The sequence below is a fragment of the Doryrhamphus excisus genome, chromosome 2 (genome assembly GCF_030265055.1).
Source record: "Doryrhamphus excisus isolate RoL2022-K1 chromosome 2, RoL_Dexc_1.0, whole genome shotgun sequence".
Lineage (NCBI taxonomy): Eukaryota > Metazoa > Chordata > Actinopteri > Syngnathiformes > Syngnathidae > Doryrhamphus > Doryrhamphus excisus.
Genome location: NC_080467.1, coordinates 24,317,243 through 24,343,269, shown reverse-complemented (window position 1 = coordinate 24,343,269; position 26,027 = coordinate 24,317,243). Strand labels below are relative to the sequence as shown.

General features: G+C 40.5%; 1 protein-coding gene across 3 annotated transcripts in view; it reads left to right on the top strand.

Annotated features, from left to right (window-relative positions):
* Positions 1-26,027, top strand: part of slit3 (slit homolog 3 (Drosophila)) — a 262,158-nt gene that overhangs the window by 150,868 nt on the left and 85,263 nt on the right. For all 3 annotated transcript variants that reach the window (XM_058048416.1, XM_058048425.1, XM_058048435.1), the window contains 3 exons: positions 14,013-14,084; positions 19,292-19,455; positions 23,502-23,646. In XM_058048416.1, the coding sequence (XP_057904399.1) occupies positions 14,013-14,084; positions 19,292-19,455; positions 23,502-23,646 (381 nt within the window). The remainder of the gene's footprint in view (positions 1-14,012; positions 14,085-19,291; positions 19,456-23,501; positions 23,647-26,027) is intronic.

The following is a 26,027-nucleotide window of genomic DNA, read 5'->3' as shown; positions in this document are numbered from 1 at the left end:
AAATATGTCCAATTGTTGCTTTTCCGGTCTTGGCAGACTTCCACAAGCAGCTACACTAAAAGGTAAAAATAGATCAATACACTGACTGATGGAAACGGGTGAAAATGTTATATTTTGCAAAAAAAAATGTGAGCTATCATCACTTACTACAGCTGACTTCCACAATCGGAGATTGAACCCAGATTTTCCAGATATACTGACTGTATGACCTGCTAGCCCACCATATGAAAATGTAAACATATTATATTTTGCCATAAAATGCAACATTTATCCATCATTTTAATCCAGTTAGGGCACATTTTCTCCAATAATTGTCATATACAGTGCATAGTTGGTATGATTGCTATTAATTTGTACCAAAATATGATTCAGCTACAGTGGCTACGACTGTTAGCAGTGTAGCATTGTGTCGGGGCATGCAAAATAAATAAGTAATAAGTGACTTGGGTTGGCTGACTTCCACAATCAGCTACACTACGGTGGCCCTTAAGGGCAAAAAAAGGCTCAATACTTGAACTAAAATTAGCTTGGAAATGTAGAAAAAAACAAAATATATCATATTTTTCTATATTGCAACAGTTAGGGCACATTTTCTCCAATAATTGTCAAATACAGATCATTTTTGGTATGCTTGCTACTAGTTTGTACCAAAATATGACTGAATGCTAACATGTAGCGGCATCATAGTTACAGCTAGCAATGTACCTGTGTGCATACCCCCACAATGCTAATGAGGATTAAGTTGCATAGAAAAAAAAAGAATAATGTTTGAAAAAACATGATAGAGTGAAGGAACGATGTTCCAACCGCAATGCAGTGAGGGACGACTGCATATTGTTATGCTAGCTGATATCCCACAGTTAGCTACACGACGGTGGCCCATAAGGGCAACAAAGGCTCAGTACATGGACTAAAATTAGTGTGAAAATGTAAAAACTTAATTTTTTTGCAGCAAAGTGCAATATATTTGAACCCTTTTTCTCCAGTAATTGTCAAATTCAGCCAATGTTCGGTGTAGTTGCTCCTAATTTGGACCAAAATATGACTCAGTGCTAAGCTAATGTTGGTCCCACTGTTAGCAGTGTAGCATGGTGGTTTGGCTAGTGTCCAATACTGTATATGTGATATATTGTAACATATTTTGGACGACTACACTATGGCGAGCAAAAACAGCGCAAACTCAACAAACCTCATTGAAAAGTCTTTCCCGCCGTGAGCTCGGGGTCGTAGGCCAGCCAGCTAGCTAAACACGGTTGAAAATGAAATGAAGCCACCAACACAACATTTGGCTGTTGTGTTGGTTTGCGTCGAAAGGACCGTTCATCTCTTATAGTCGAGTAGCAGATGGAAGCATTTGATTCTGTTTGTCTTTCTGTGTTTTTCAAGCTCCATTGAGTCCTTGAGCACGCCAGCATGGTGGAAACAACGCGCCATGATGGAGTACTTCCCGTATTTTCTTCTCAAATAAAGACGGCGGTTAGCGATGGCACACTTGGAAGGATGCTCGATGGTAGCCTCTGCGCTTGACGACATGATCCGTACCCGGGAGGGCCAAGCAACTCTTAATCAATAATAGATAATAGACGTTAAAACACTTTAGCATCGCCGGCTAACCCGGCCCGATTTGGGATTCTGCCGTGTGGCTGGCGAACGCGCCTGCGTGTCGTGGGTCCGCTTAATCCAGTTATTGTGCCCGGCCGCGTCCCAATAAGTGATGGCTCCCCGCGTGATGATGAATGGTAATTTAGATTTAACATAACTGGACTAACGAGCGCACTAATGACTCCAAAGCGAGGCCGGACAGCCCGCACTCAGCGGGCTGGCGCCGTGCATGCCAATGAGGCGCTCGCACACATGAGGCGTGGAGTGCTTTAATAAATGCGCACACACTCGCAAATGATTGTGGCAAACATTGTGTATATATACGTGCGTGTGCGCGTGCGCGTGTATGTGTGTGTACTTAATGAGCGGTGGAGAGCAGCCGCGTCGGACTAATATGAAACTGATTAATTAATCATTATTCAAATGTCCTAACCAGTTGGATTAGATGGCTTTTTTTTCCCCTTCATTGATCTTTCAACTTTTTTTTCCCCCTCTTTTCTCTCGCTCGCTGCTGGCAACAACGCTGATTTATGAGAGCAGAAGATAAGCACTCCATCATGTTTCTCTTATGAAATAGAAGGAATCACTTTCATTTTTCATAAGCGTCTTTAATTTCAGTGAATGTTAATGTTCTGGTCTCAAGGCAGAGGGTGAAGATGTATGATGTAAATGCATAAGAGGCCGTGTGTCGATGGGGAAACATCTTCTGCTAAAAAAAAAAAAAAAATTATAAAACGAACACGTCAAATCTATTTTTGGTTTTTAGCCATCATTCATCAAATATATGTATGTATAATATATGTATATCGTTTTCATGAAAAAAAGATCTTTAACTGCTAGAATAGACGCCACACTGAATGACAAAAAAATGTAATAAAATCATAGAATTACCATAATAAAGAAATTATTAAACACAATGTTTATTTTAGCGGGATAAATGAGAAAAATGTCTTGATTTCATAAGAATAAATTTGTAATAATATTACAGAATGAAGCCAAATAAAGTCATAATATCATGACTATAAAGTATAACTTTGCAAGAAAAAAACATTTTAACTTCCTAAAATAGTCTTTTCAAAAGTAATTGAAGTCAAACTATGACAAGAATAACATCAATATTTTAGTAGAATAAAGCCAGAATATTTATAAGAATAAGGTTTATTTACATTTGGAGAAAAGTCTTAATTTTACCGGAATGAAGTGGAAATATTATTCCTAGTAGGATGGTTTGTAATATTGTATATATGTATTGTAATATTGCTGAAATTAAAAAAGACAATCAAAATTTCCCCCAAATATATTTGCAATATTACAATATTTTTTTCATTTGTTAAAAACTATGAAAATAAAATAAAAACTAGCATAAATTCATTTATATTCAATACTGTGGTGTATAATCATTTATAATATTTTCAACTAATAATAATATAATATTTTTTTAATCCTAAGATCATTGTACTCAAGTAATTATTTTCCACAAATAATATTTATATTATATTATATATTTATGTCTTTAAAATATGAAAATAAAATTGTCATAATAAATTGCAGTAGACTAAATTCATATTGTGTGGCGTATATATTTACTACCATATAATTTCAATAATACATTTGTAATATTATGAGTAAAAAGTCACAACCCCCCCCCCCCCAAAAAAAATGTAATACCACAAGATTAAAGTCTTCATATTATATGTCATTATTTTACCAGAATACATTTATCTGTAATATTAAATTTAAAATATGAATATCCATTTGTAATATTACAGGACTAAAGTTGTAATTGCATGAAAATAAAGTCCTAATATTACAATATTATTCAATATTATTGAGGCTATTGTCCAGTTAGACTTTAGTATACGTTTCACAATGATGGACTATTTTGACAGGACAAATGTGTCCACCGCTTTGATTGGCGCCATCTCTAGGTCAGATGTTGTCATAACTGTTGAAATCCCCCCCCCCCCCCCACCCCCCTCCAACCAAACTTGTTAGACACGAAACATCGGCGTGACACGTTGATGGATGGAGGAAGTAGCGACATGACGTTTGGCCAAAGTAGCACATTTATGAACACTTTCTTTCAATCTCTATGGGGCCTAAAAAGGGAAAGAGGAATGGCTGCATAATTTATGATCACTTTCCTCCACAAGCGCCAAAGAGAGATGGTGTGTGTGTGTGTGTGTCATGGTGGCTTTAGCCAAGCAGCAACTGTCATAATTCATAAGGAGAGAGTTGCAGGGTGCGCTGTGCAAGGTGACTTTTCAGTTTGTAACTCACACACACACACATGCATGCATGCTTACACACGTGCATCCCTCGGTTTGTCTTACTATTCCTCCATCAGTATTTCTTATATTTTTTCTCGTATTGTGTATTTCATGTGTGTTATTTGCTCTGTGTGAATTGTCCATTCATCCATTTTCTATGCCGCTTATCCTCATTAGGGTCACAGGGGTAGCGACTCCAAATTGTCCATAGGTATGAATGTGAGTGTGAATGGTTGTTTGTCTATATGTGCCCTGTGATTGGCTGGCCACTAGTCCAGGGTGTATCCCGCCTCTCGCCCGAAGACAGCTGGGATAGGCTCCAGCACCACCCACGACCCTCGTGAGGATATGGTAATGGTAATGGTTTAATTTCATTTGAACATGCATCAGATTACAATTGAATGCATCACATAATCAGTTCCCAGTTCCACATGTCCAAAAGGAGTAGGTAGAAGCAAAGCTTATTAAATCCTACCCCTCCATCTGGTACTTTTACAATCAGTAACTGTTACATTTCTTCACTTCCTGCTTTCCATAATACAGTTTAAGTTTTTTTTTTTTTTTTTAATAATGCACCTCGTACCGAAGTACTCGGTGATATGAGCATCCAATGCCATAATGGGTACCATAGTGCGTGTCAATATAGTGATATGTATAGCACATCATGACTGGTTCAAGACTCTTCATCCTTGTATTTAGCAAACATCAACTGCTTGTATTGTTTCTTGAATTGGCTCATCGTTGTGCATTGTTTGATTTCCTTACTCAATCCATTCCATAGTTTGATTCCACATACTGAAATGGGATAAGCGGTAGAAAATGAACGAATGAATGAATATAGTCGTAGGGCATAATATTCTGTGCGCCTGGAAAAATCAGTCAAAATCATCCAAAAAATGGCCATAGAAAATGTCTGAACCAGATAGTATCTGTAAAAATCTACATCACTTTTCCATTTTACTTGACATGATTGACATGGACAAGTGTATTATAAATGCACTGAGGCTAGAAATGAAAGGTAAACAAATGGTTGATGGTTTTCCCGTAGAAACAATGGCTGGCAGTCGGTCGAGTCTTTGCATTTGGCAACGTGGCATCTTTGACCACAAAACGACGTGCGACATCATTTGTCCACTCTCGGTAATGACTGCACCATTTGTGGTTGCGTCATGCAGGTCTTCTGTGCCTTCACCGCCACCCTTGGTTGGCCCCTTCAGATGGCGGTGTGGTAGAGTTCATCACCATAACAATGCTTGATTGTTTTTCTATGTGTATGCGTGCCAGAGGGGGTCAGGCGGGGGCGTGGGGCGGTGTAGCTTTCTGCTGTCAAGTCATTTTGGTTTGGACTGGCTTTTTGACTGTTGGGTGAGTCAGCGGGGGTGAAGGTCACGGGACCGGGGGGGTTTGGTTGGAGGGATTCCAAGAGAGGAGAGGTCAAATGGGTATTGTATCATGATACTGTCTGCTTTTGCTAACAGAAGGCATGAGAGCATATCTGGAAGTATTCCGTGTTTTCCCATTCTGGAAATGGCAGTTCAATGTCGACCAATCCACAGACAGCAGGGATATCAAGCTCCGCTCCTAATCAGTTCCCTCAACATCAGGATGCATCAGGATCACCTGTTGTGTGATATTCTTCTTGAATTCATCCTTCATCCAATATCGAGTTCTTCCATCTGTTCTCCCACTTCTTTACTTCCTTCCTTACATTCTCCCTTCATCCCTCTCTCTCATCCTTACTCCTTCAATCTTCCTTTCTCCTCGTTTGCTGTCATCAGCTCACCCATTGTTTCTCTTTTTGCTTCCTTTCCTTCCATTCCTTCCTTCCCCCACTTTCCCAATTGAGCCTATCAACAATTCCTTCCTTCCTTACTTGCCGTACCTTTTTTCCTCCCTTTTCCCATTCTCCCTCTCACCCTTCCTTAAACCCTTCCCTCTTTTTCTTTCCTTTGTTTCTTTCTTCCATTCCGCCTTATACGACCTTCATTCATTCATTCATTCATTCATTCATTCATTTTCTACCGCTTATCCTCACAAGGATTGCAGGGGTGCTGGAGCCTATTCCAGCTGTCATGGGGCGAGAGGCGGGTGGCCAGCCAATCCCAGGGCACATATAGACAAACAACCATTCACACTCACATTCATACCTATGGACAATTTGGAGTGGCTAATTAACCTAGCATGTTTTTGGAATGTGGGAGGAAACCGGAGTACCTGGAGAAAACCCACGCATGCACGGGGAGAACATGCAAACTCCACACAGAGATGGCCGAGGGTGGAATTGAACCCTGGTCTGCGTGCTAACCACTCGTCCGCCGTGCAGCCTCCCCCCGTTGTGTGCTTTCCTATTTCCTTCTTCCCTCCCTTTTCTCACTTTCTTCCTTTTCATTCCGTTGGACGCTCCCCTTGTTCCTTTCAAACCCCCCCCCCCCAACCTTGCTTCAGTTTCTTCCATTTTCTCCAACTGTCTTTCGTTACTGCCTTCAATTGCACCCTTCCTTACGCCCCCAGTTTATCCTTCAATTGTACCTTTTTCCCGTCATTTTGTGCCCGCCACTCTTCCTTCCTCTCCAAATTCCTCCCTTCACCTTCCACGCTCCTTGTTACCTGCCTCTCTTTCCTTGTTTTCCCTTCCCTCATACTCCCATCCAGCATCCTCCCTTCTTCCTGCCTTCCCTCCCGCTGCCCAAACCGCATGGTATTGGTCAGCGGCCGCCATCCAGCTTCTCTCCTTGTGTACTTGGTGTCAGTTAATAGGATGAAAAACTACTACGTGTGGTTTTAAGCATCAACGTTTGTCAGTCAACACAAACTATCATTTACACCCCACGTCGTACTGGCTCAGTGCTTCTATTCACAATTTCAACCGTTCTACCAAGAACTTGCCTCATTTTTTTTGGCAAAAGGTTTCTCCTTTAGACCTTCCGTGGACTCTGCGAGGACACAGAAACCACAATGTAGAATGTATACTGACTTCCCGCTCACACACAGCAAGTCAAACATTATGATTTGAAGATGTGGCTGTAAATATGGCAGCTGCTGATTATTAAGCCCCTTCGTGCCTTTTAGGCTTTAAACATGCTGCTTTCCCAGGGTGGTTCCCAATGGCAACCATGTGGAAATGTACTTTTTCTCTGGAATGGCAGAGTAAAGGACTTTGTTCGGTCCATCACTTCACTTTCTGGAAGCAGCACATACACATAATGCATACATTTTACAACAATGTGGTGTCGGGTGAAGCACTTGAAGTAGACATTCAGCCCTGTGGGAACGTTCATATATGACACAGCATGACCGCTAAAAGCACTTCACAGTCCTTAAAGGCTGTCTTACGTATATATTTGCAGATCAATGTAAACGTCAAAAGACATTAATTATGGATGATGAATGAAAATGCTGTTTAATTAATTGAAATTAATGAAAACAAATATCCCAGTCAGTCTCAGCGGCATTCACAGATGGAAGATAAGATAAGATAAGATAAGCCTTTATTCGCCCCTCAGTGGGGAAATTTGCATTGCACAGCAGCAAGTACAGAAACAGTTAAGCAGTACAAAATACACAAAATAAGAAAAACATGTTTTTAGAGAAGAGCGGGAATGTTGCATAGTGGAAACAATTGATACATTTTTTGAGTTTTTGTGTAAAACACAAATTTTAACCTGAATGAGGAGTTAGAAGCCAAAAAAATAAGGTCGAATACAAATGATCAAAGCAACATTTTAGAATTATATAAATGATAAAAGATTTGTTCGATTTTGTTAGTTTTGCTGCAAAACCATTCCATGGCATTGATCACAGCTAAACAGGTTATCGCAGGAACTTAAAATAATTAGATAATTAATAATAATTAGATAATTGTGTTTTTATAGGGCTGCACGGTGGGCGAGTGGTTAGCGCGCAGACCTCACAGCTAGGAGACCAGGGTTCAATTCTACCCTCGGCCATCTCTGTGTGGAGTTTGCATGTTCTCCCCGTGCATGCGTGGGTTTTCTCCGGGTACTCCGGTTTCCTCCCACATTCCAAAAACATGCTAGGTTAATTGGCCACTCCAAATTGTCCATAGGTATGAATGTGAGTGTGAATGGTTGTTTGTCTATATGTGCCCTGTGATTGGCTGGCCACCAGTCCAGGATGTACCCCGCCTCTCGCCCAAAGACAGCTGGGATAGGCTCCAGCACCGCCGCAACCCTCGTGAGGAAAAAGCGATAGAAAATGAATGAATGAAATGAAAAAATGAAACAAATAAAAATATAAACAATATAAACAACCCAAATATTAACAAATCAACAATGCTACCCAGAGTTACATACAAATACAGTTTGCAGATAATATAAAATGAGATGAAATATATGACCGGTCTATACACTATGAGATCATGCTAGTGAGTTAATATGAGGCATTATAGAAATGCTTCACATAGAACTTAATATATTTCACGTGGAGAGTGGATACCTAGCTCTCAATTTCACTACAAAGACTCAACAAGATGCTTGTTTACCGTCAGCATTTTTTTTTTTTTTACCTGAGGACCGGAGCACACGTCTTGTGCTGGAAGACACAGCCATCCCAATGGGAGCGGACATCCTAAGTGTTGTCGCTGCTGTTGCTGTTGACACTTCAACTATTACATGTTATTATCACATGATCACAGTGTGAATATCAAATGATGCAGCGTTGTTAGAGGTTTTTTTTTTATACGGCTTTATAGTTGAAATAGGTGTATCCCAATGACAGCATTGTTAGCTAGCTCAAATTAACTCATTGTCTTGTGTTATAATGCACAGAAAAGGGACAGAAATGAGTTTATTTTGTACATAAGGATTGTGAATGATGGGCAAAATCCCCAAAAGTGCAGTTCGCGGAAAATACGGATTATGAATAAAATACCACACATACCCTCATGACATATAAACACATATGAAAAACATGACACAGTATGACTAAACACTTAATATGAAATGTGAGATTATTATTATGTATTTTTCAATTACATTTTTGATGATTAGTATTATTATTATTAGGTTTATTATGAGTATTATTATGTGAATTTATCTTGGAGATGAATAAAGTACGTCTACACTACTGGTCAAAGATTTAGAACACCCCCAAGGACCAGCTTGGAATGATACATTGAAAAGTAGTGAAAATAAATGGATATATATATATTATTTTTATTTATATATTTAATATATGCACGTGCATGTGGATTTATATTTTATATATATATATATATATATATATATATATATATTTTTTTTTTTAATATATTTATTTGTTTATTTTATATTTATTTTATATATTTTACAATAATTAACTGTTACATTTGTTCACTTCCTGCTTTCCCTAATATAGTTTTAAGTTTTTTTGTTGTTTTTTTTTTATTTTTAAATTTTTTGTCCCGTACCGAAGTACTCGGTGATATGACCATCCGATGACATAATGGGTACCATAGTGCGTGTCAATATAGTGATATGTATAGCACATCATGACTGGTTCAAGACTCTTCATCCTTGTATTTAGCAAACATCAACTGCTTGTATTGTTTCTTGAATTGGCTCATCGTTGTGCATTGTTTGATTTCCTTACTCAATCCATTCCATAGTTTGATTCCACATACTGAAATGCTATGGCTAGCATAACGTAGTCCTAGCATAGAAGTGTTATAAATGTACTTCTTCCCTGAGATCATATTTCCTACATATATCCTACATGCCCATTTATATTTACTTTTAATCTCAAATGAAGAAATAAGTAATGAAAAAAGGCACAGCGTAGTTGATGCATGTACCAACTAGGCTCCATTACTGCAGGAGACCATTGTTCAATACCCAGACAAATGAAGACATGACCCAGACTTCAACTAACAGACTTTGCAGAGGGCAACCATAGTTCTTGCTTTACTAGTGAATGTATTTTAATTAGTGCGTACTTGTGTATTTGTATGTATGTGTGTGTGTATGTGTGTGTGTGTGTGTGTGTGTGTGTGTGTGGGTGGGTGGGTAGAAGGGGGATTGACCAGCAAGGCTTTGACCGGAGTTTGTCGGTTGCAGTGACGATGCACACGATAACATCACTTTGCTTCTTCCACCCTCACGCTTTTATTTACACACAGATTGGGGTTGGCTGCTTCTAAAGCGTCTCCTCCATCAATGACTGCAGAGGCAATTGTACTGCGTCAGAGAGACCACTGCATCAACAGGGCAAAACTGCACAAAGTATATTTAATGTCGAAGTACATGTGGCTGTGTGTTTGCAATATTTGATGTTATTTTAGTCATTTCAGGTAGTTTTGTCTTGTATTTGGATGCGGTGAACTGTGTCCGTTATGCTCTTTTGTTGTGTTTTTATAAAATTGGGGGCTTTCTAACATAGTCTTGCACCAGTCAACAAACAAATGACCAACCTTAGCACACTAGCATTGAAATCATCATCAAACTTACTTATTTGCTCATATCAGGCACACAGAACATTCATTCATTCATTCATTCTACTGCTTTTTCCTCACAAGGGGGTGCTGGAGCCTATCCCAGCTGTCTTCGGGTGAGTCCCCTAAAACTGGAGCATCATATAATGAGGTTTGCACATTTGGAAGTGAGCCCTAAAATAAGTTTTAGGTGGCTCTGAACAAGTTTTTTCTAACAACAACAAAGTTCTACTGCCGTCGGTGCGATCCGGACTTCCTTATATGGACTGCAGATTGCCTGCACTCAGTCAACGCTGACCTACATATCCGGAAGTCCTCGAGAGCACTTGGGGAGTGTGACCGATCACAGCGGAATGGCCGCACCTAGAGTAGGATCGGGGGTGGACTAAATTAAACAGACCGTTTGGATCAGAAGCAGGAAGTCTATGGAAACACTGTAGAATGAGGTGCAGAATCTGGAAGATCTAGAAAGCTTTGTTTGCTGGTTATTGTGTGGAGCTGCTCTATAGGAGTCCACAACTGAATACATTCATTCATTCATTTTCTACCGCTTTTCCTCACGAGGGTCGCGGGGTTGCTGGAGCCTATCCCAGCTGTCTTCGGGCGAGAGGCGGGATACATCCTTGACTGGTTGCCAGCCAATCACAGGGCACATATAGACAAACAACCATTCACACTCACATTCATACCTATGGACAATTTGGAGTGGCCAATTAACCTAGCATGTTTTTGGAATGTGGGAGGAAACCGGAGTACCCGGAGAAAACCCACGCATGCACGGGGAGAACATGCAAACTCCACACAGAGATGGCCAAGGGTGGAATTGAACCCTGGTTTCCTAGCTGTGAGGTCTGTGCGCTAACCACTAGACCGCGGTGCAGCCCGCACACAGAACAATGAACAATTTTATCCTGTCACCTTTCTTCCCTCACTGTACTACCTGCCCTGGTTGTTCACATGCATGCTGTACTATAGTACACTAGCAGGGAAACAGGAGTTCAGAACATGCAGGGATTCTTCCATTATTATTATTTTTCAAAAACAAAACAAATAACAATTGTTATTACAGCGATTATTTCATGAATTTCACCACAATTGTCTAATGCTGATGTTTGGAGCGGCGGGGGTAAACGTAAATCTATCGGTGTAGTTTTTCATTTGCTGGAGCGATGCTAATAACACTGGTTCGCACCATATAATCATGCGGGTTGAATGCAACATGACACAAATAGTAGTAAGCATTTTTTAAACAAAGCCAGCAGTGTACACAAAACATGAGCTCTCCTCGGTCACAATCCGGACAAACAATTCCGAAGTCATTTCATTTGCACTCAAGAGGAGAGAGTCTTGTGTATTTAAAAAAAAATAAAAAATACGACAGACTCGCACTTAATGCAATCCCGACAACACAAACAGTATTTAAAGTGCTGTCCAACATGTGGAACACGAGGCTTGTAAAGTAGGCCAACGTGAAACTTAATATTGTATATAAATGTTCTTCACTGTTTATTTGGACTAATCCAGACCAGTCACAACTGTATTAAGGCGGAGATTTTGAAGTGTGGTGGTAAAGGGGGTGTGGGGGGGCTTGGGACTGAGAGGGAGGATAGCTGACAGGGAAATTGTAGTGGCGTGGGGGTGGGGGGGTTGTTATTCCACAATTAAATTATATAGACTGGGTGGAATCACCCCTGACAGGGCTGGCCATAGTATATATATGTGTGTGTGTGTGTGTGTGTGTGTGTTTAGAAGCGACCGAGTGTGAAACTCAATCCTTCCACCGCCAAGGCCACGGAGGCTACGCCGGCCGATACGAAAGCCATTCGGAAGAGACGGGGAATTAAAGAGAAAGAAAAGTAGTAAGATCAACAGTGCGGAGCAGCGAGTGTATTTTGGGGATGAGTGGGTGTTCGTATAAACACAGAGAGTCGGGTGTAATGAGACTTATTTTCAACAGTTGTGACAACATTAGCTTCAAACGCTCACTGTGGCGCCTTTGTGTGTTTGCCTGCTACCTTACGCTATTTGCAATGCTTGCAAATGACTACTTTCATTGGGCAAAATTGGAGGCTTTTGACCTTGTCCTTGGCTGCATTGTGCAAATGTGTCTGTCCTGATCTGGAGTAAAATCATACGCAAACACTCAAATGGTTGGTAGGCACAACATGAAATTAAACTTTGACATTATTTTTTCTATATCATCTGATATCATTTGCTTTTCCATTGTTTTATAAAGAGTTAAAATTCAAGAGTTAATAATTATTTATTTATTTATAATAATACTACTAGTACTACTACTACTAATAATAATAATTATTATTATTATTGTAATTTAATTATTTAAATAATTTGTGCAATTTACTGTTTACGCTGTACATTGTTCATAATTGATGTCATCTATTTATTCTCCACATTATTATTATTATTATTAATTATTATACGGGAGCCAGGCAACAACATTTCATCTGTCTATCCGTCTATCCGTCTATCCGTCTATCCGTCTATCCGTCTATCCATCTATCCGTCCATCTATCTATCTATCCATCCATCCATCCATCCATCCATCCATCCATCCATCCATCCATCCATCCATCCATCCATCTATCTAACAACATTTCATCCATCCGTCCATCCATCCATCCGTCCATCCGTCCATCCGTCCGTCCATCCGTCCGTCCATCCATCCATCCATCCATCCATCCATCCATCCATCCATCCATCCATCCATCCATCCTTCCATCCATCCATCCATCTATCTAATTTTACCCTGTTATGCTGTAGAGCAAACACTGGTCACTAGCTGTCAGTAATGTCACTGTGAGGTGAGACACACAAGCACCAGACTTGACCACCGGAACAACAGCCTTTTATTGCATGTTTGAATTTGACCAGACTACTTTTATTGCGGTAAACCACACCAAATCTGAACCCCTGACATCACTTCCTGTTTGCCCCCATTCAGCTGCCCGAACCACATGAGTCTTATTTATGTCTTAAAGGGCTCATTTTCTTTTATTATGTCCACTATATCAAGTACTACAAGTGTAAAGGTGACTATAGGGGTGTTATTTCATGTTGATAGGGCTCTAATAATGTGAAAAATCTTATTAGAAAGTCATAAACAGTGGAGCCTTCTATACTCCACCTAGGAAAATATTATTATAATTATATGTAAAGAATCCTATCATGATATCAAACACCTCCCAGTGTTTGCACCATAATGATACAATAATGTTAGCTGTATATCCCAGCCTGTTGTTTTTTGTGGCAATGTAATTTTTTTTGAGCATGTGTGCATGAGGTGGATGTACTGGGCAGCCACGAGCGTGTTATGAAACGACCAGCTTCACAGATCAGCGGCTTTCAGCAGCCTGAAAAGCCCTTTGCGCTCCCCCTTGGGTTGCTTTGATGGAACAGCTTTATGTCTTTGCATTTCTTCCCCATTTTCTCTCTTTGTTGGCTTTGTTTTGATACATGAAAATCAATAGTGATGTGCTTGGGGAGCCACTTGTGCGTGTGCATTATGTGTTTGCTTGTAACGACAATCTGGTGTTGATGGCGCTTTGACTTGATAGTAAATACGCGGTGCCGAGTAGTTTATAAAAGAGCTAATAAGAGACTTTCTAAAAGGCGGAGGAGTGACTTGCATCGACGCACGTTTCCTGGAAGTGAGCTCATGAATGTGTTTCTGCTTGTCTTTTTTCTCTGTGCAGCACCCTCAACAACAACAACATCACCCTCATCCCACTGTCCAGCTTCAACCACATGCCTAAGCTGCGGACACTGTGAGTACAACACACACACACACACACACACACACTATCCGGTCGGTGCATGCGCTCGTAAAGGAGATCCCACTGCTAATGCAAAGCATACTGTTCAACAATTCGACTACATGTTTCAATGCAAACCTTAACCAAGAAGGTCATGAATATGGGCGATCCAAGTCAAAAGCATATTGTTGTGCATTGAATACTGTAGAAATCCTCCCCCTGAGGATTCTAAGTGGGTTTGGAATAGAGGATAAGGGAATCTTAAAGAACCAAATTATAGAATGAGAACCATATTGTTTATTCCTGACAACAATACCTAATACAGACGTCCGGGTTTATCTGCAGTCCCTGTATGCCTACAAGTAAGCGGGTCTTATTACAGAGCAGCTGCAAAAAATCACCCTTCCTTTCCCTGCCCGGCCTTTTATACACTCGAGGCTGGAGTCCTGAGGCTGGAGTCCTGGACCAATCAGCTTACGCCACTGCCCTTGCTTGAACCGCTCTCATGGTGTTTCTCTATGTGTTTGCTTTTATCTTTAGCTTGCAAAATTGAGCAAATACCTTCAATACATACAATATACAGGACCTTACATACATGGAGGATGCCCACCGGGATTCATTATGGTCATCTTTCTGAGTTATAAAGACACATTCATTCATTTTCTACCGCTTATCCTCACGAGTGTCGCTGGAGCCTATCCCAGCTGTCTTCGGGCAAGAGGCGGGGTACACCCTGGACTGGTCGCCGGAGTACCCGGAGAAAACTCACGCATGCACGGGGAGAACATGCAAACTCCACACAGAGATGGCCGAGGGTGGAATTGAACCCTGGTCTCCTAGCTGTGAAGTCTGTGCGATAACCACTCGACCACCGTGCAGCCCTATAAAGACACAATTATCTAATTATTTTAAGTTCCTGCTAAAACCTGTTTAGCTGTGATCAATGCCTTGAAATGATTTTGCAGCAAAACTGACAAAATCGAACAAATCTTTCACACTTATATAATTCTAAAAAGGTGTTTTGATCATTCGTATTCTACCTTTTTTTTTTGGCTTCTAACTCCTCATTCAGGTTAAAATTTGTGTTTTACACAAAAACTCCAAAAACGTATCCATTGTTTGCACTACACAACATTCCCGCTCTTCTCTAAATACATAACAATTGTTACTGCTACCATATTTCTTAACCATTTAAAGCCATTCCAAAGTGTAAAATCTACAACTAACTCAGAACATTTAGCATATATTATGCTATCATGCTACATGTTCGCATGCTAGCAGTGACATTAGCATAGTAGCATTTTCTGACAGTATTAACACACATTGAAATGTAGCGCTACCATGGTAGGTGTTGCATGCTAATGTTAGCATAGTAGCATTTTTAGCCGGTTTGTAAGTAGAACTCTTTTGTGCTATCATGGTAAGTGTAATGTTAGCATTAATATTGACAGACTATGTTGTATTGACTATGTTGTATTTAATTTGTTAACAAATTTACAAATTGACTTAGAATGTAATTTCTATTTATTTTGTGGCCATACATTGTATTTATTTTATGACTAGTTTGTTTACTTCCTTACTTTATGAATTTCATCCATTTATTTTCTATGCTGATTGTGATTATCCTCACTAGGCTAGCGAGGGTATGCTAGCCTATCCCGGTCGTCGTTTTTCTCTTTGTAAAAAGTCTATCTATTATCCTTTTGGGCTATCTGAGTGCCAAAAGATTTCATGGACTGAATTTTGCAAAGACCAAATTCATATCGAAGTGATTTTTTGCCGTCACCACCACGAACAGCCACAAAATCCACTTATGTTGAAAGGACCATTTTTCTGCTCAAATTTGAATGGCAGCTCCCATCTCCAGCCAATCACAACGCTCACGTACGCATGCGTGTGTGTGTGTGTGTGCGTATTTATGTGTGCGTTTGCCTCAAAATCAGCCGTACAAAATTGGATTTTGGGCCGCGGTTGAAGCTACAAGTTGGCGGGCGGATTGAGTGCAGAATCACCAATATCCAATATCGTTTAATCAGAAGCCCTCCAATGCTTCTGTTGTCTGTCAACCATGAGTGACTGCCCCCCCAGCTCCCATTTTACCTCTTATCCCCCCCCCCCCCCCCTGCAGCCTAATCCTCCGCTCCATCTTCTCGTCTAATCATTACCTCTGCCATGGAATCCTCATTGTCATGCATTTTGGAAAGGTGTGGCATGGACTAAGGAAGAATACATTATACTTTGGTTATTTCATTGTATTATTTTGTATGTTATAGGTTGTTTTCAGATTTTTTTTTTTATATGTGTAATGTATTTTTGATTTTTTTTATTTACCACTAATGGCATCACCTCATTCCATAGCATCCATAACTGTGCATTTGCAAGACCTTAGCGAACATTAAACACACAATAAAGCACAAACATACAGTCAGCACACAAGCACAGCACCCCCACCCGCTCCTCATTCTGCCCTGTGTTTTAATCCTACTTGTCAGTAATTAAGGCTGAGCCGGGGGTGGGCCAGAACGTGGCTATCTCCAGGCGGGGGGCTTGACTATAAACTGGATTTATAATAGAAGAGCGGTATTAAAAGCCGCTGCCCCCGCTGCTAGCATCAATGAGCCCCATCTCTGTTCCATAACAGGATTTGTCCTCGGCTTTATTACAAAGGGAGGCCTGTCTTCTGAAAGGCGAGATATCCCGGCCGGCGTATAATACGCTGACAAGACATCCTGCCATTTTCCCTGCCCTTCTCTCTCAGTCTCCCTCTGTGTGCCGCGCACTCTTAAGGTGTCCGCCAAGCATGCGGCGTCGCAGCTTTGTGTTAAAATCCCTTAATGCACCCAAGATTGAACATTAGCATGCTGGGAGGTCATTTTTTCCACAGGCTTCACTTTGTGTGAATGCCTCTTAAGTCATCCACTCCTCATCGGGAAACGAGACTTTTTTAATCAGGGACATTTTGACGATGAGAATTACAGTTTGTGCATGTTTGCGTTTCTTTTTACATTACACTTTATAGTATTATTTAATTAAATGGAATTAATTGAGGCATGTCAAACCGGAAAGGCATTGTAAAGAAATGTGGCTTTTTCATATGAGCCATCTAGCCACTTAATCAGGGGTCTCAAACTCAATTTACCTGGGGGCCACCGGAGCTAGGTTCTGGGTGAAGCCGGGCCGCATCAGGTTTTCAAAAAAAAAACCCAAAACGCATTTATTAGAAACTGGAAAAAAAATCAATTAAAAAATATCTCCAATGCTTTTGCTTCTGCTATACCCTACACTTTTTCAGTACTTTGGTTACGGTCCTCCACACCAAAATATCTGATAAAACATTCCACTGTTCTCAAATATCTTCATTTTTATTTTTCTATACACAAAATAAGATAAAAAAATAAACAAATTAAGAATAAAGACAATAAATCAATCAATCAGTAATAAATAGGTAAAATAATAATAAAACAGCAAATAAGAAAAACGTAAGAAACCACATACAGTTGGTAGAGAAATTATTTTTTTCAGATTCAAATGTACAATATTAACAGTTATTTAACCTTTAACATGAACATTAATGAAATTTAATGATAATTTTACCTAATTAGCAAGTTAGCATCGTACTCAGTTCCGTCTGGGAGCAGCGTGGTAACTTTAACAACATGTTTGATGAGATGCTTTATCTTGACGTGTATTTTACCTTTTATTCCAAATCATTTCCTGCATTAATTGTACCCAGCGTCATAAGCCTTTAGCTTCATTGCTAATCCAAAGCAAAATCATGTTAATTGTGTCCGGTGTGCACACAGCTTTTAGCTGTCATTTCAACATTAAACTTGGTATCAAGGTGGGGGCCTCAAACTAGCGTCTCACGGGCCGCATTTGGCCCGCCGGCCGCGAGTTTGAGACCCCTGCACTTAATCATATGAACAGCTTGGGGGAGGGCAGACCGCTTATCTGGCTTACGATCACGCCCATATAAGGAAGTCTTCTCCTCTGTGACATCACAAAGGAGCAGTTTTACCACGCCCTCTGAAACCGAGCATTTTTGAGCTCATTATCAAATGTGCAAACCTCATTATCTGAAACTTTGGCATGGTTTAAGACGGGAATACACCATTCTAACTACATTTATAGTTCAGAAAAGTGGAAAAAGCATAATAGGTCCACAAAAGTGTAATGTGGACATAAATAGTAATGATTTTGGGGTGGTTTTCCCTCATAAAATAACATTTTTCTCATAACATCCATTCTCATAAGATTGTCATATGATCATGACATTTTCTCAACATGGACTTTTCATTTTAGCATGGCTTTTTCTCCTGAAATTGTTACACATCATCATAGTTCTTCCAGTGTTATGAATGTGAATGAATGTGTGGTGGCGGTCGGAGAGGCCGTAGACTACCCTAGAGCATCTGTGTCTACAGACATAGAATACCACCAATAGAGTGGTATTGTAACACTTTTTTGCCCTAAGATTACTTTTTTGTAGCGGCATGACTTTCTCATACAATCAGGACATTTTCTCAACAGTGACTTTTTCTTGAAATGGATGTCTAATAACATTATAGTGGAGCGTTGCGGTTATTTTTTGGCAATGTTGCTACTTTATTCTTGCAGAAATCACAAGCATTGAGCATAAAACAGCAAAAAAAACAGTATAATTTGGAATAGAAAATGGCAATACTTACTTGCAACACTTCTTGTTATGTTGGGTTTTTGCTGAAAACAAGCCAAAGAAAAAGTAAATAGACACATGCAGATTGTCTATCAATGACCATGGTTTAGAAATCCAAAGCAATGCAATTTCAGGGATTGGATTTTTGTCTTCAAAATGTTGCTGGAATCCCAAAGTTTACCACCTCAGGATTGTACCTCATGCATACATACGTACATATTGTACATACATACAATATATAATACATATGATTCTTGTCACTAATGTTCATATTGGGATTCAGGTTATTGTCTTTTCTCATTTATTCACATTTCCTTTGCTCCTACTTGTCATATTTGTTCATATTGCTTCTTCTTTATGCATTCAGTGTGTATGCTGGCGGCGTTGCGATTCTCACGTCTTTTGACATATTGTATCACATGCATTCGCCAAACGAGCATATTGTTGTGTTCCTGTCTCTCCAACGTGTGAGTGACGCCATGCAAGCTGACGAACCCACAAACATTCAACCCAAATCTCCTCTTTTTGGCTCCTTTTCCTTCAGTCGTCTGCACTCCAACAACCTTCACTGTGACTGTCACCTGTCCTGGCTCTCTGATTGGCTGCGGGCAAGGCGGGGCCTGGCGCCCTTCACACAGTGCATGGCCCCCGCCCACATGAGGGGCCTGAATGTCCCTGATGTGCAGAAGAAGGATTTTGTCTGCAGCGGTGAGTTCACATCAGACGCGCACTTGTGTGCTATATGAAGCATATCTGTGTCCTTTGGTTTGATTGGATCATTGATTCACTGAATAGGTGGATTAGTGGTTATCATGTTGGCCACACAGTCAGGAGATGGGAAGATCTGGGTTTGATTCTTTGTGTGGAGTTTGCATGTACTCCCCGTGCGTGGGTGTGTATGTGTAGATGTCAATAGCAAGTGTACATCGTTAACGTACTATATATATGCAGATCTAACTGGCAGTTGTACATGATTCAAATACTAAATATGCATATGGAAATGCAAAGTACTAAATATGCATACTGGAATGCAAACTGTTGCAAAACAAGTACTTTATATATATGCAGATGTGACTGACAAGTGTACAATGATTAATAACTGCTATATATGCAGACGTGAATGGCAACTGTACAAGACTAAATAAACACAACATATGCAGGTGTAAATATCAACTGTACATTGTTAATAAATATTCATATGTGAACGGCAACATGTAGAAGCAGCATTGTTTGTAGAAAAAAATATTATACATGTAAAAATAAATTATCAGTATATAAGGAGTTCATTCATTCATTCATTTTTCATTCATTCAGGCGAGAGGCATGGTACACCCTGGACTAGTCACCAGCCAATCACAGGGCACATATAGACAAACAACCATTCACACTCACATTCATACCTATGGACAATTTGGAGTCGCTAATTAACCTAGCATGTTTTTGGAATGTGGGAGGAAACCGGAGAAAACCCCATGCATGCACGGGGAGAACATGCAAACACACAGAGACGGCCGAGGGTGGAATTGAACTCGGGTCTCCTAGCTGTGAGGTCTGCGCGCTAACCACTCAACCGCCGTGCCTATATAAGGAGTTGTGAATGAATGAATACAACAGCAATAATATAATAAAATGGAGGCACAACTAAGAGTAATTAATTTGATACTAAGTTAATGGAACTAATTAATTAATATACGTAGTTTGGCTTGTGATTAGCTGACAGTTTATTGCTTTTTGTATGATAAATGTCTTGGGGGGAGTTAAACACTTGTAAAAGTCCACCTTGTCTCATTACTGCAAGCAGTGTTATCGTCCAGAGACAGCTCAACATTGAGGCATCTAACACTGACACAAAACCATGCAGACCACAGACTTATCGCTGTTTGGAGGCGCCTGATTCAGCTAATAGACTGTCAGGATGCTTCCTCTTTATTAGCCTTTAGCCTCATCGCTGCGGTGTACATGCCCCCTGATTAGGACTCCTCACGATAGGTTGTTCTCCATTGGGCCTCGACTTCGCTCGTAGACTGCTTAAATCTTGTCTGCTTTATACTCGGCGCCCCCTAGAGGTTGTGCTGTGTAATACAGATATCCACAAAATATTGTAAACATCGGACAAATGGCCAATGACTAACCTGCCCTTGCGCCTGTGCGCATGTTTTGCTTGGAGGCTGCCTTGTTTTTCAACCAACCTTGCTCAAATTTTACACACACGTGCTTGTCCGTCCCTTACAGGGGTGTACTCGATTTCACGGTGATTGGGCTCAATAACTTTAAGTTACAGTAGGATGTTTTGATGAGCTCTATGAGAAATGTCAGTCAAACCAACTTCCATCTATCTATGTGTTTTCTATGCCGCTTATCCTCACCAGGGTCATGCTGGAGCCTATCCCAGCTGACCCTAGACCGGTCAAGCTAACTTATTGGTGTTTAAACTTTGGGATTTACTAACAGCGCCCCCATGTTGTGTTATTGTCAGAAATACTGTATAATATCCTGGCTATTATATATCATAACAATACGTGTTCATGCCATCCACACAGTTTTGCAGCAAAAATGGAAACAAAGGGGGGGACAGTTCAAAAAGGCTCTGTGAAAAAAAGATGGAGACACAAAGGGTATGAAACTAAGGCCTTGACCACACGTAGCTGGGTGTCTTTAAAAGTGCATATATCCCCACAGCCTCGTATTAAAAATAAAAAAATGCATCCCCACGTAATTGACAACAACAATAACGGGGACGGCTGCACAGCAATCAAGTGGTTAGCATGCAGGCCTCACAGCTAGGAGACGTGAGTTTGATTCCACCGTCGGCCATCTCTGTGTGGAGTTACCATGTAATATAATTTATTTTAAAAATAGAAACTATAATACTAATATAGATAAAACATGGCCCTGTAGGCAATTTCTGAATTTCCCTAATGTCATGTTGCATTTTATTAGTATATGTATTTCTAAAAAAATAAAAATAAAAATAAAAATAAAAATAAAAAAAAAATGCAATATAATACTAACTTATTGTTATGATTGTTGAATCCTTTTAGTTTCTATTATTTTGTATAAACTAAAATTAAAGGACTAATAAAATGTAAAATACAAGCCGTTGTACACTGCACTAATAATAATGATGATAATAATAACTCATATTCCACCCTCGGCCATCTCTGTGTGGAGTTTGCATGTTCTCCCCGTGCATGCGTGGGTTTTCTCCGGGTACTCCGGTTTCCTCCCACATTCCAAAAACATGCTAGGTTAATTGGCCACTCCAAATTGTCCATAGGTATGAATGTGAGTGTGAATGGTTGTTTGTCTATATGTGCCCTGTGATTGGCTGACCAAAGTTCTCCCACCAGCTCGCAGTGCGTCCCGGTGTGACCCAAAAGATGCCTTCTACGTGGAATGGTTATTTCAGGAAAAGCGGCCAACACAAAGTGCTTCTTCGCCTCTGCTCTTCAATATGAAGCCATATTTCAGCTTGCAAAAACACACGTCACATGTGTGACAGCACAGCATAACTCCAGTTACTTACGCACATACCCCAAACACAACCATATTTTTCTCCACGGATGATAAGCCAAAATGGCGGACTGAGAAGCAGTTAATAGTTACATCACACAATGCATGTAACATTGACAATAAACCACCAGCAAAGCCCTGAAACTTTGCTGGGCTTAAGATTCCAACTGATTGATAATTGCAGCCAGCTGTTGCAAACAGACGTCGGGTGGCTGCACATCACAAGAAACAGGAAGTGCATACCAACATAAGAGCGACTTGACAAAGGATAACTAAAATAGAAATATAAGCCTCTCATAAGATTCTGGGTTGTGGGGTTTTCTCCACTGGTCACTAGGTGGCAGTAATGTTACTGTAATGTTGGGTGAGACAGACAATATTTTCTTTTATGTCGACTACAGTGGGTAAATATTTGATTTATAAATAAGGAATCCTTCGGAAAATCACATATCCTGATCTGGTCTGGAGTCAGTTACCTGTGATAAACGAGGGATTACTGTACTGTGATATTCTTTATCAGGTAAAAGAATATGAATCAACACATCAAGATTTGTCCTAATACTTTTTTTTTGTGTATGTGTACACGGTAACCCAAATTAATGTGTTCTCTTACAGCTGAGCTTAGGATAACTACCTCTAGGATAACTACCTATAGTGACAAAAATAAAATAAATTAAAAAAAAACTATATTAGGAAAGCAGGAAGTGAACAAATGTAACAGTTACTGATTGCAAAAGTACCAGATGGAGGGGTAGGATTTAATAAGCTTTGCTTCTTCCTACTCCTTTTGGACATGTGGAACTGTGAACTGATTATGTGATGCATTCAATTGTAATCTGATGCATGTTCAAATGAAATGAAACCATTACCGTCACCATTACAATTACCATTACATTACAATTAATAAGTGTGCACCGAGTATCAGTTGTTTACATTTTTGGTTGGGTTGGTTATTATATGGTCGTATCACCTCGTACTTTGGTACGTGACAAAAAAAAACTTTAACTGTATTAGGAAAGCAGGAAGTGAACAAATGTACAAATGTAACAGTTACTGATTGTAAAAGTACCAGATGGAGGGGTAGGATTTAATAAGCTTTGCTTCTTCCTACTCCTTTTGGACATGTGGAACTGGGAACTGATTATGTGATGCATTCAATTGTAATCTGATGCATGTTCAAATGAAATAAAACCATGGTTATCGCTTTCATTCCTTATTGTGATTCTTTGGCTTGTCCCCAGGCCCCGCCTACACCGAGTCTAGGACATGTGCGCCCCTAGTGGCCGTGTGCCCTCCCAGCTGCAGCTGCAACAACAACATTGTGGACTGCCGCCGCAAGAGTCTGACTGAAATACCGGCCAACCTCCCGGAGGGCATCGTGGAGATGTAAGACCGCTGTACTTTCTTTTCACAATTTGTGCACTACTTTTTTTGCCCGCCAATATTCATGTTTTGACTTTGAGTACGCTGCTTGTGTCTATGTGAGTGTGCTGTCCACCGGGAGACATTTTAAACTCTACTTCAACTGTACTCACAGACTTTCAAAAGCTTGCACACTGAGTGAATGTTTAATTGAAAGTAAGCAGCAACGTGCATTCGCTCATATTTATAACATCATGTATCTGAAACACCTGAACAGTCCAATATAGAATACATATTCTGATGGACACTGCACTGCAGCATACCTAGAGCTGTTTGTACAACATCCACGCCAACACTGTCAAGACGTACAGCTTCTTCCATCATCTAATCACCATTTGATCGATCTTTTCCATTCTGCCTCAGGAAGTGACATCCTGCTAATGCATCATGTTGTGTTAATTATCTAAAGTGCCTTTGTCGCAGTCCCCTTTGGACATTATCCTCATCATACAGAGATATTTATTTCAAGAGCAGAGAGTAAGCCAAGAAACAAGCAGAAGTGTTCAGGCTTCTTACAAAAAAGTCATTTTCAATTTTATGACATATGGCTTCAAACATTTATCAGTTTATCAAATTATCCTGTACACAATTTATTTAGTTAGTATAAGGTGCTAAAACAAGGGACACAAAAATGTGAGTAGAAAATACATAAATAATTGAAAAATATACATATGGGGCTGCACGGTGGCCACACAGCTAGGAGACCCGAGTTCAATTCCATACTCGGCCATCTCTGTGTGGAGTTTGCATGTTCTCCCCGTGCATGCGTGGGTTTTCCCCGGGTACTCCGGTTTCCTCCCACATTCCAAAAACATGCTAGGTTAATTGGCCACTCCAAATTGTCCATAGGTATGAATGTGAGTGTGAATGGTTGTTTGTCTATATGTGCCCTGTGATTGGCTGGCCACCAGTCCAGGGTGTACCCCGCCTTACGCCTGAAGACAGCTGGGATAGGCTCCAGCACGCCCACAACCCTTGTGAGGATAAGCAGTAGAAAATTAATGAATGAATCATTTGAAAAATATACATATGGGTCTGCACGCCGGACAAGTGGTTAGCGTGCAGGCCACACAGCTCAGAGACCCGCGTGCAATTCCACCCTCGGCCATCTCTGTGTGGAGTTTGCATGTTCTCCCCGTGCATGCATGGGTTTTCTCCGGGTATTCCGGTTTCCTCCCACATTCCAAAATCATGCTAGGTTAATTGGCCACTCCAAATTGTCCATAGGTATGAATGTGAGTGTGAATGGTTGTTTGTCTATATGTGCCCTGTGATTGGCTGGCCACCAGTCCAGGGTGTACCCGCGTCTCACCGGAAGACAGCTGGGATAGGCTCCAGCACCCCGCAACCCTAGTGAGGATAAGCGGTAGGGAATGAATTAAAATATGTACATGTGAAAAAATACAAGTAGATACAAGTTTTTTTGTTAGCATACTACCTATAGCATATTAATGGGGAAAAATAAGCATAGTCAAATATGTAATGCACCTCTTAAAGGCGTTAGGAAGGCCCAAACTTGTCTCGGATGAGCTTGAAAGCTGCATTTGTGGATTCCATTCAACACGTCTAATCCTAACAAACATGTCCCCAAGGATGGATGGATGGGCAAGAAAGAGATGAAGGTCAAGAGCAGGACAGGGTGGGGGTTAAAGAGGAGGAGGATAAGAGATCTCATTCATCATGTTGACAGCCGACCCTGGTCCCGGCCTTGGTCCATGCTCTCCTTGTACATCCACAGGTTGCCTCTCATCCTCCTTTTTATCACCTCCCATCCCTCCAGCCCCTCTCCTCAATTTCTAGCACTCTCATCCTTCTATTTCCTCCTCCAAACAAGAGGACATTAAGAATACATGAGCTGGATGAATGCACTGCATGCGGCGTGAGACTAAGCCACGGTACGTTTTTCCAAACGTGCTGATAGAGCCTTGCTGCCAGTGTAATCAGTCTTGCGCTCACGCACAAAAAGAAGATGTCGTAACATTCTCATTTGGCTGTCGGCTTGAGAAAGTAGCGTGCAAAAGTCTTCTTTTAAAATAAATCATGTTCGGAAAATGATTATGGTGAGTGTGGCGCTGCCAGTTACACATTCATTATCCCGTGCGCCAACATTTACTCATCATTGAGTGGCAGTCCTTCTCACACAAAACGCCTGCTGTCAAACACATTTAAAACATGATGGCTGTTACTTTTATACACGGAGGTCTTGCAAACTTCTGTTTTCACACAAAGGCTTCATCTTCTCACTCCATGAGGTACGACTGGACAACGTGGTGAGGTCCAACACGAGTAGTACAATACGGTTCTGTGCCAAAATAAAGTATTATTTATGCTTTAATTGAAGGTGT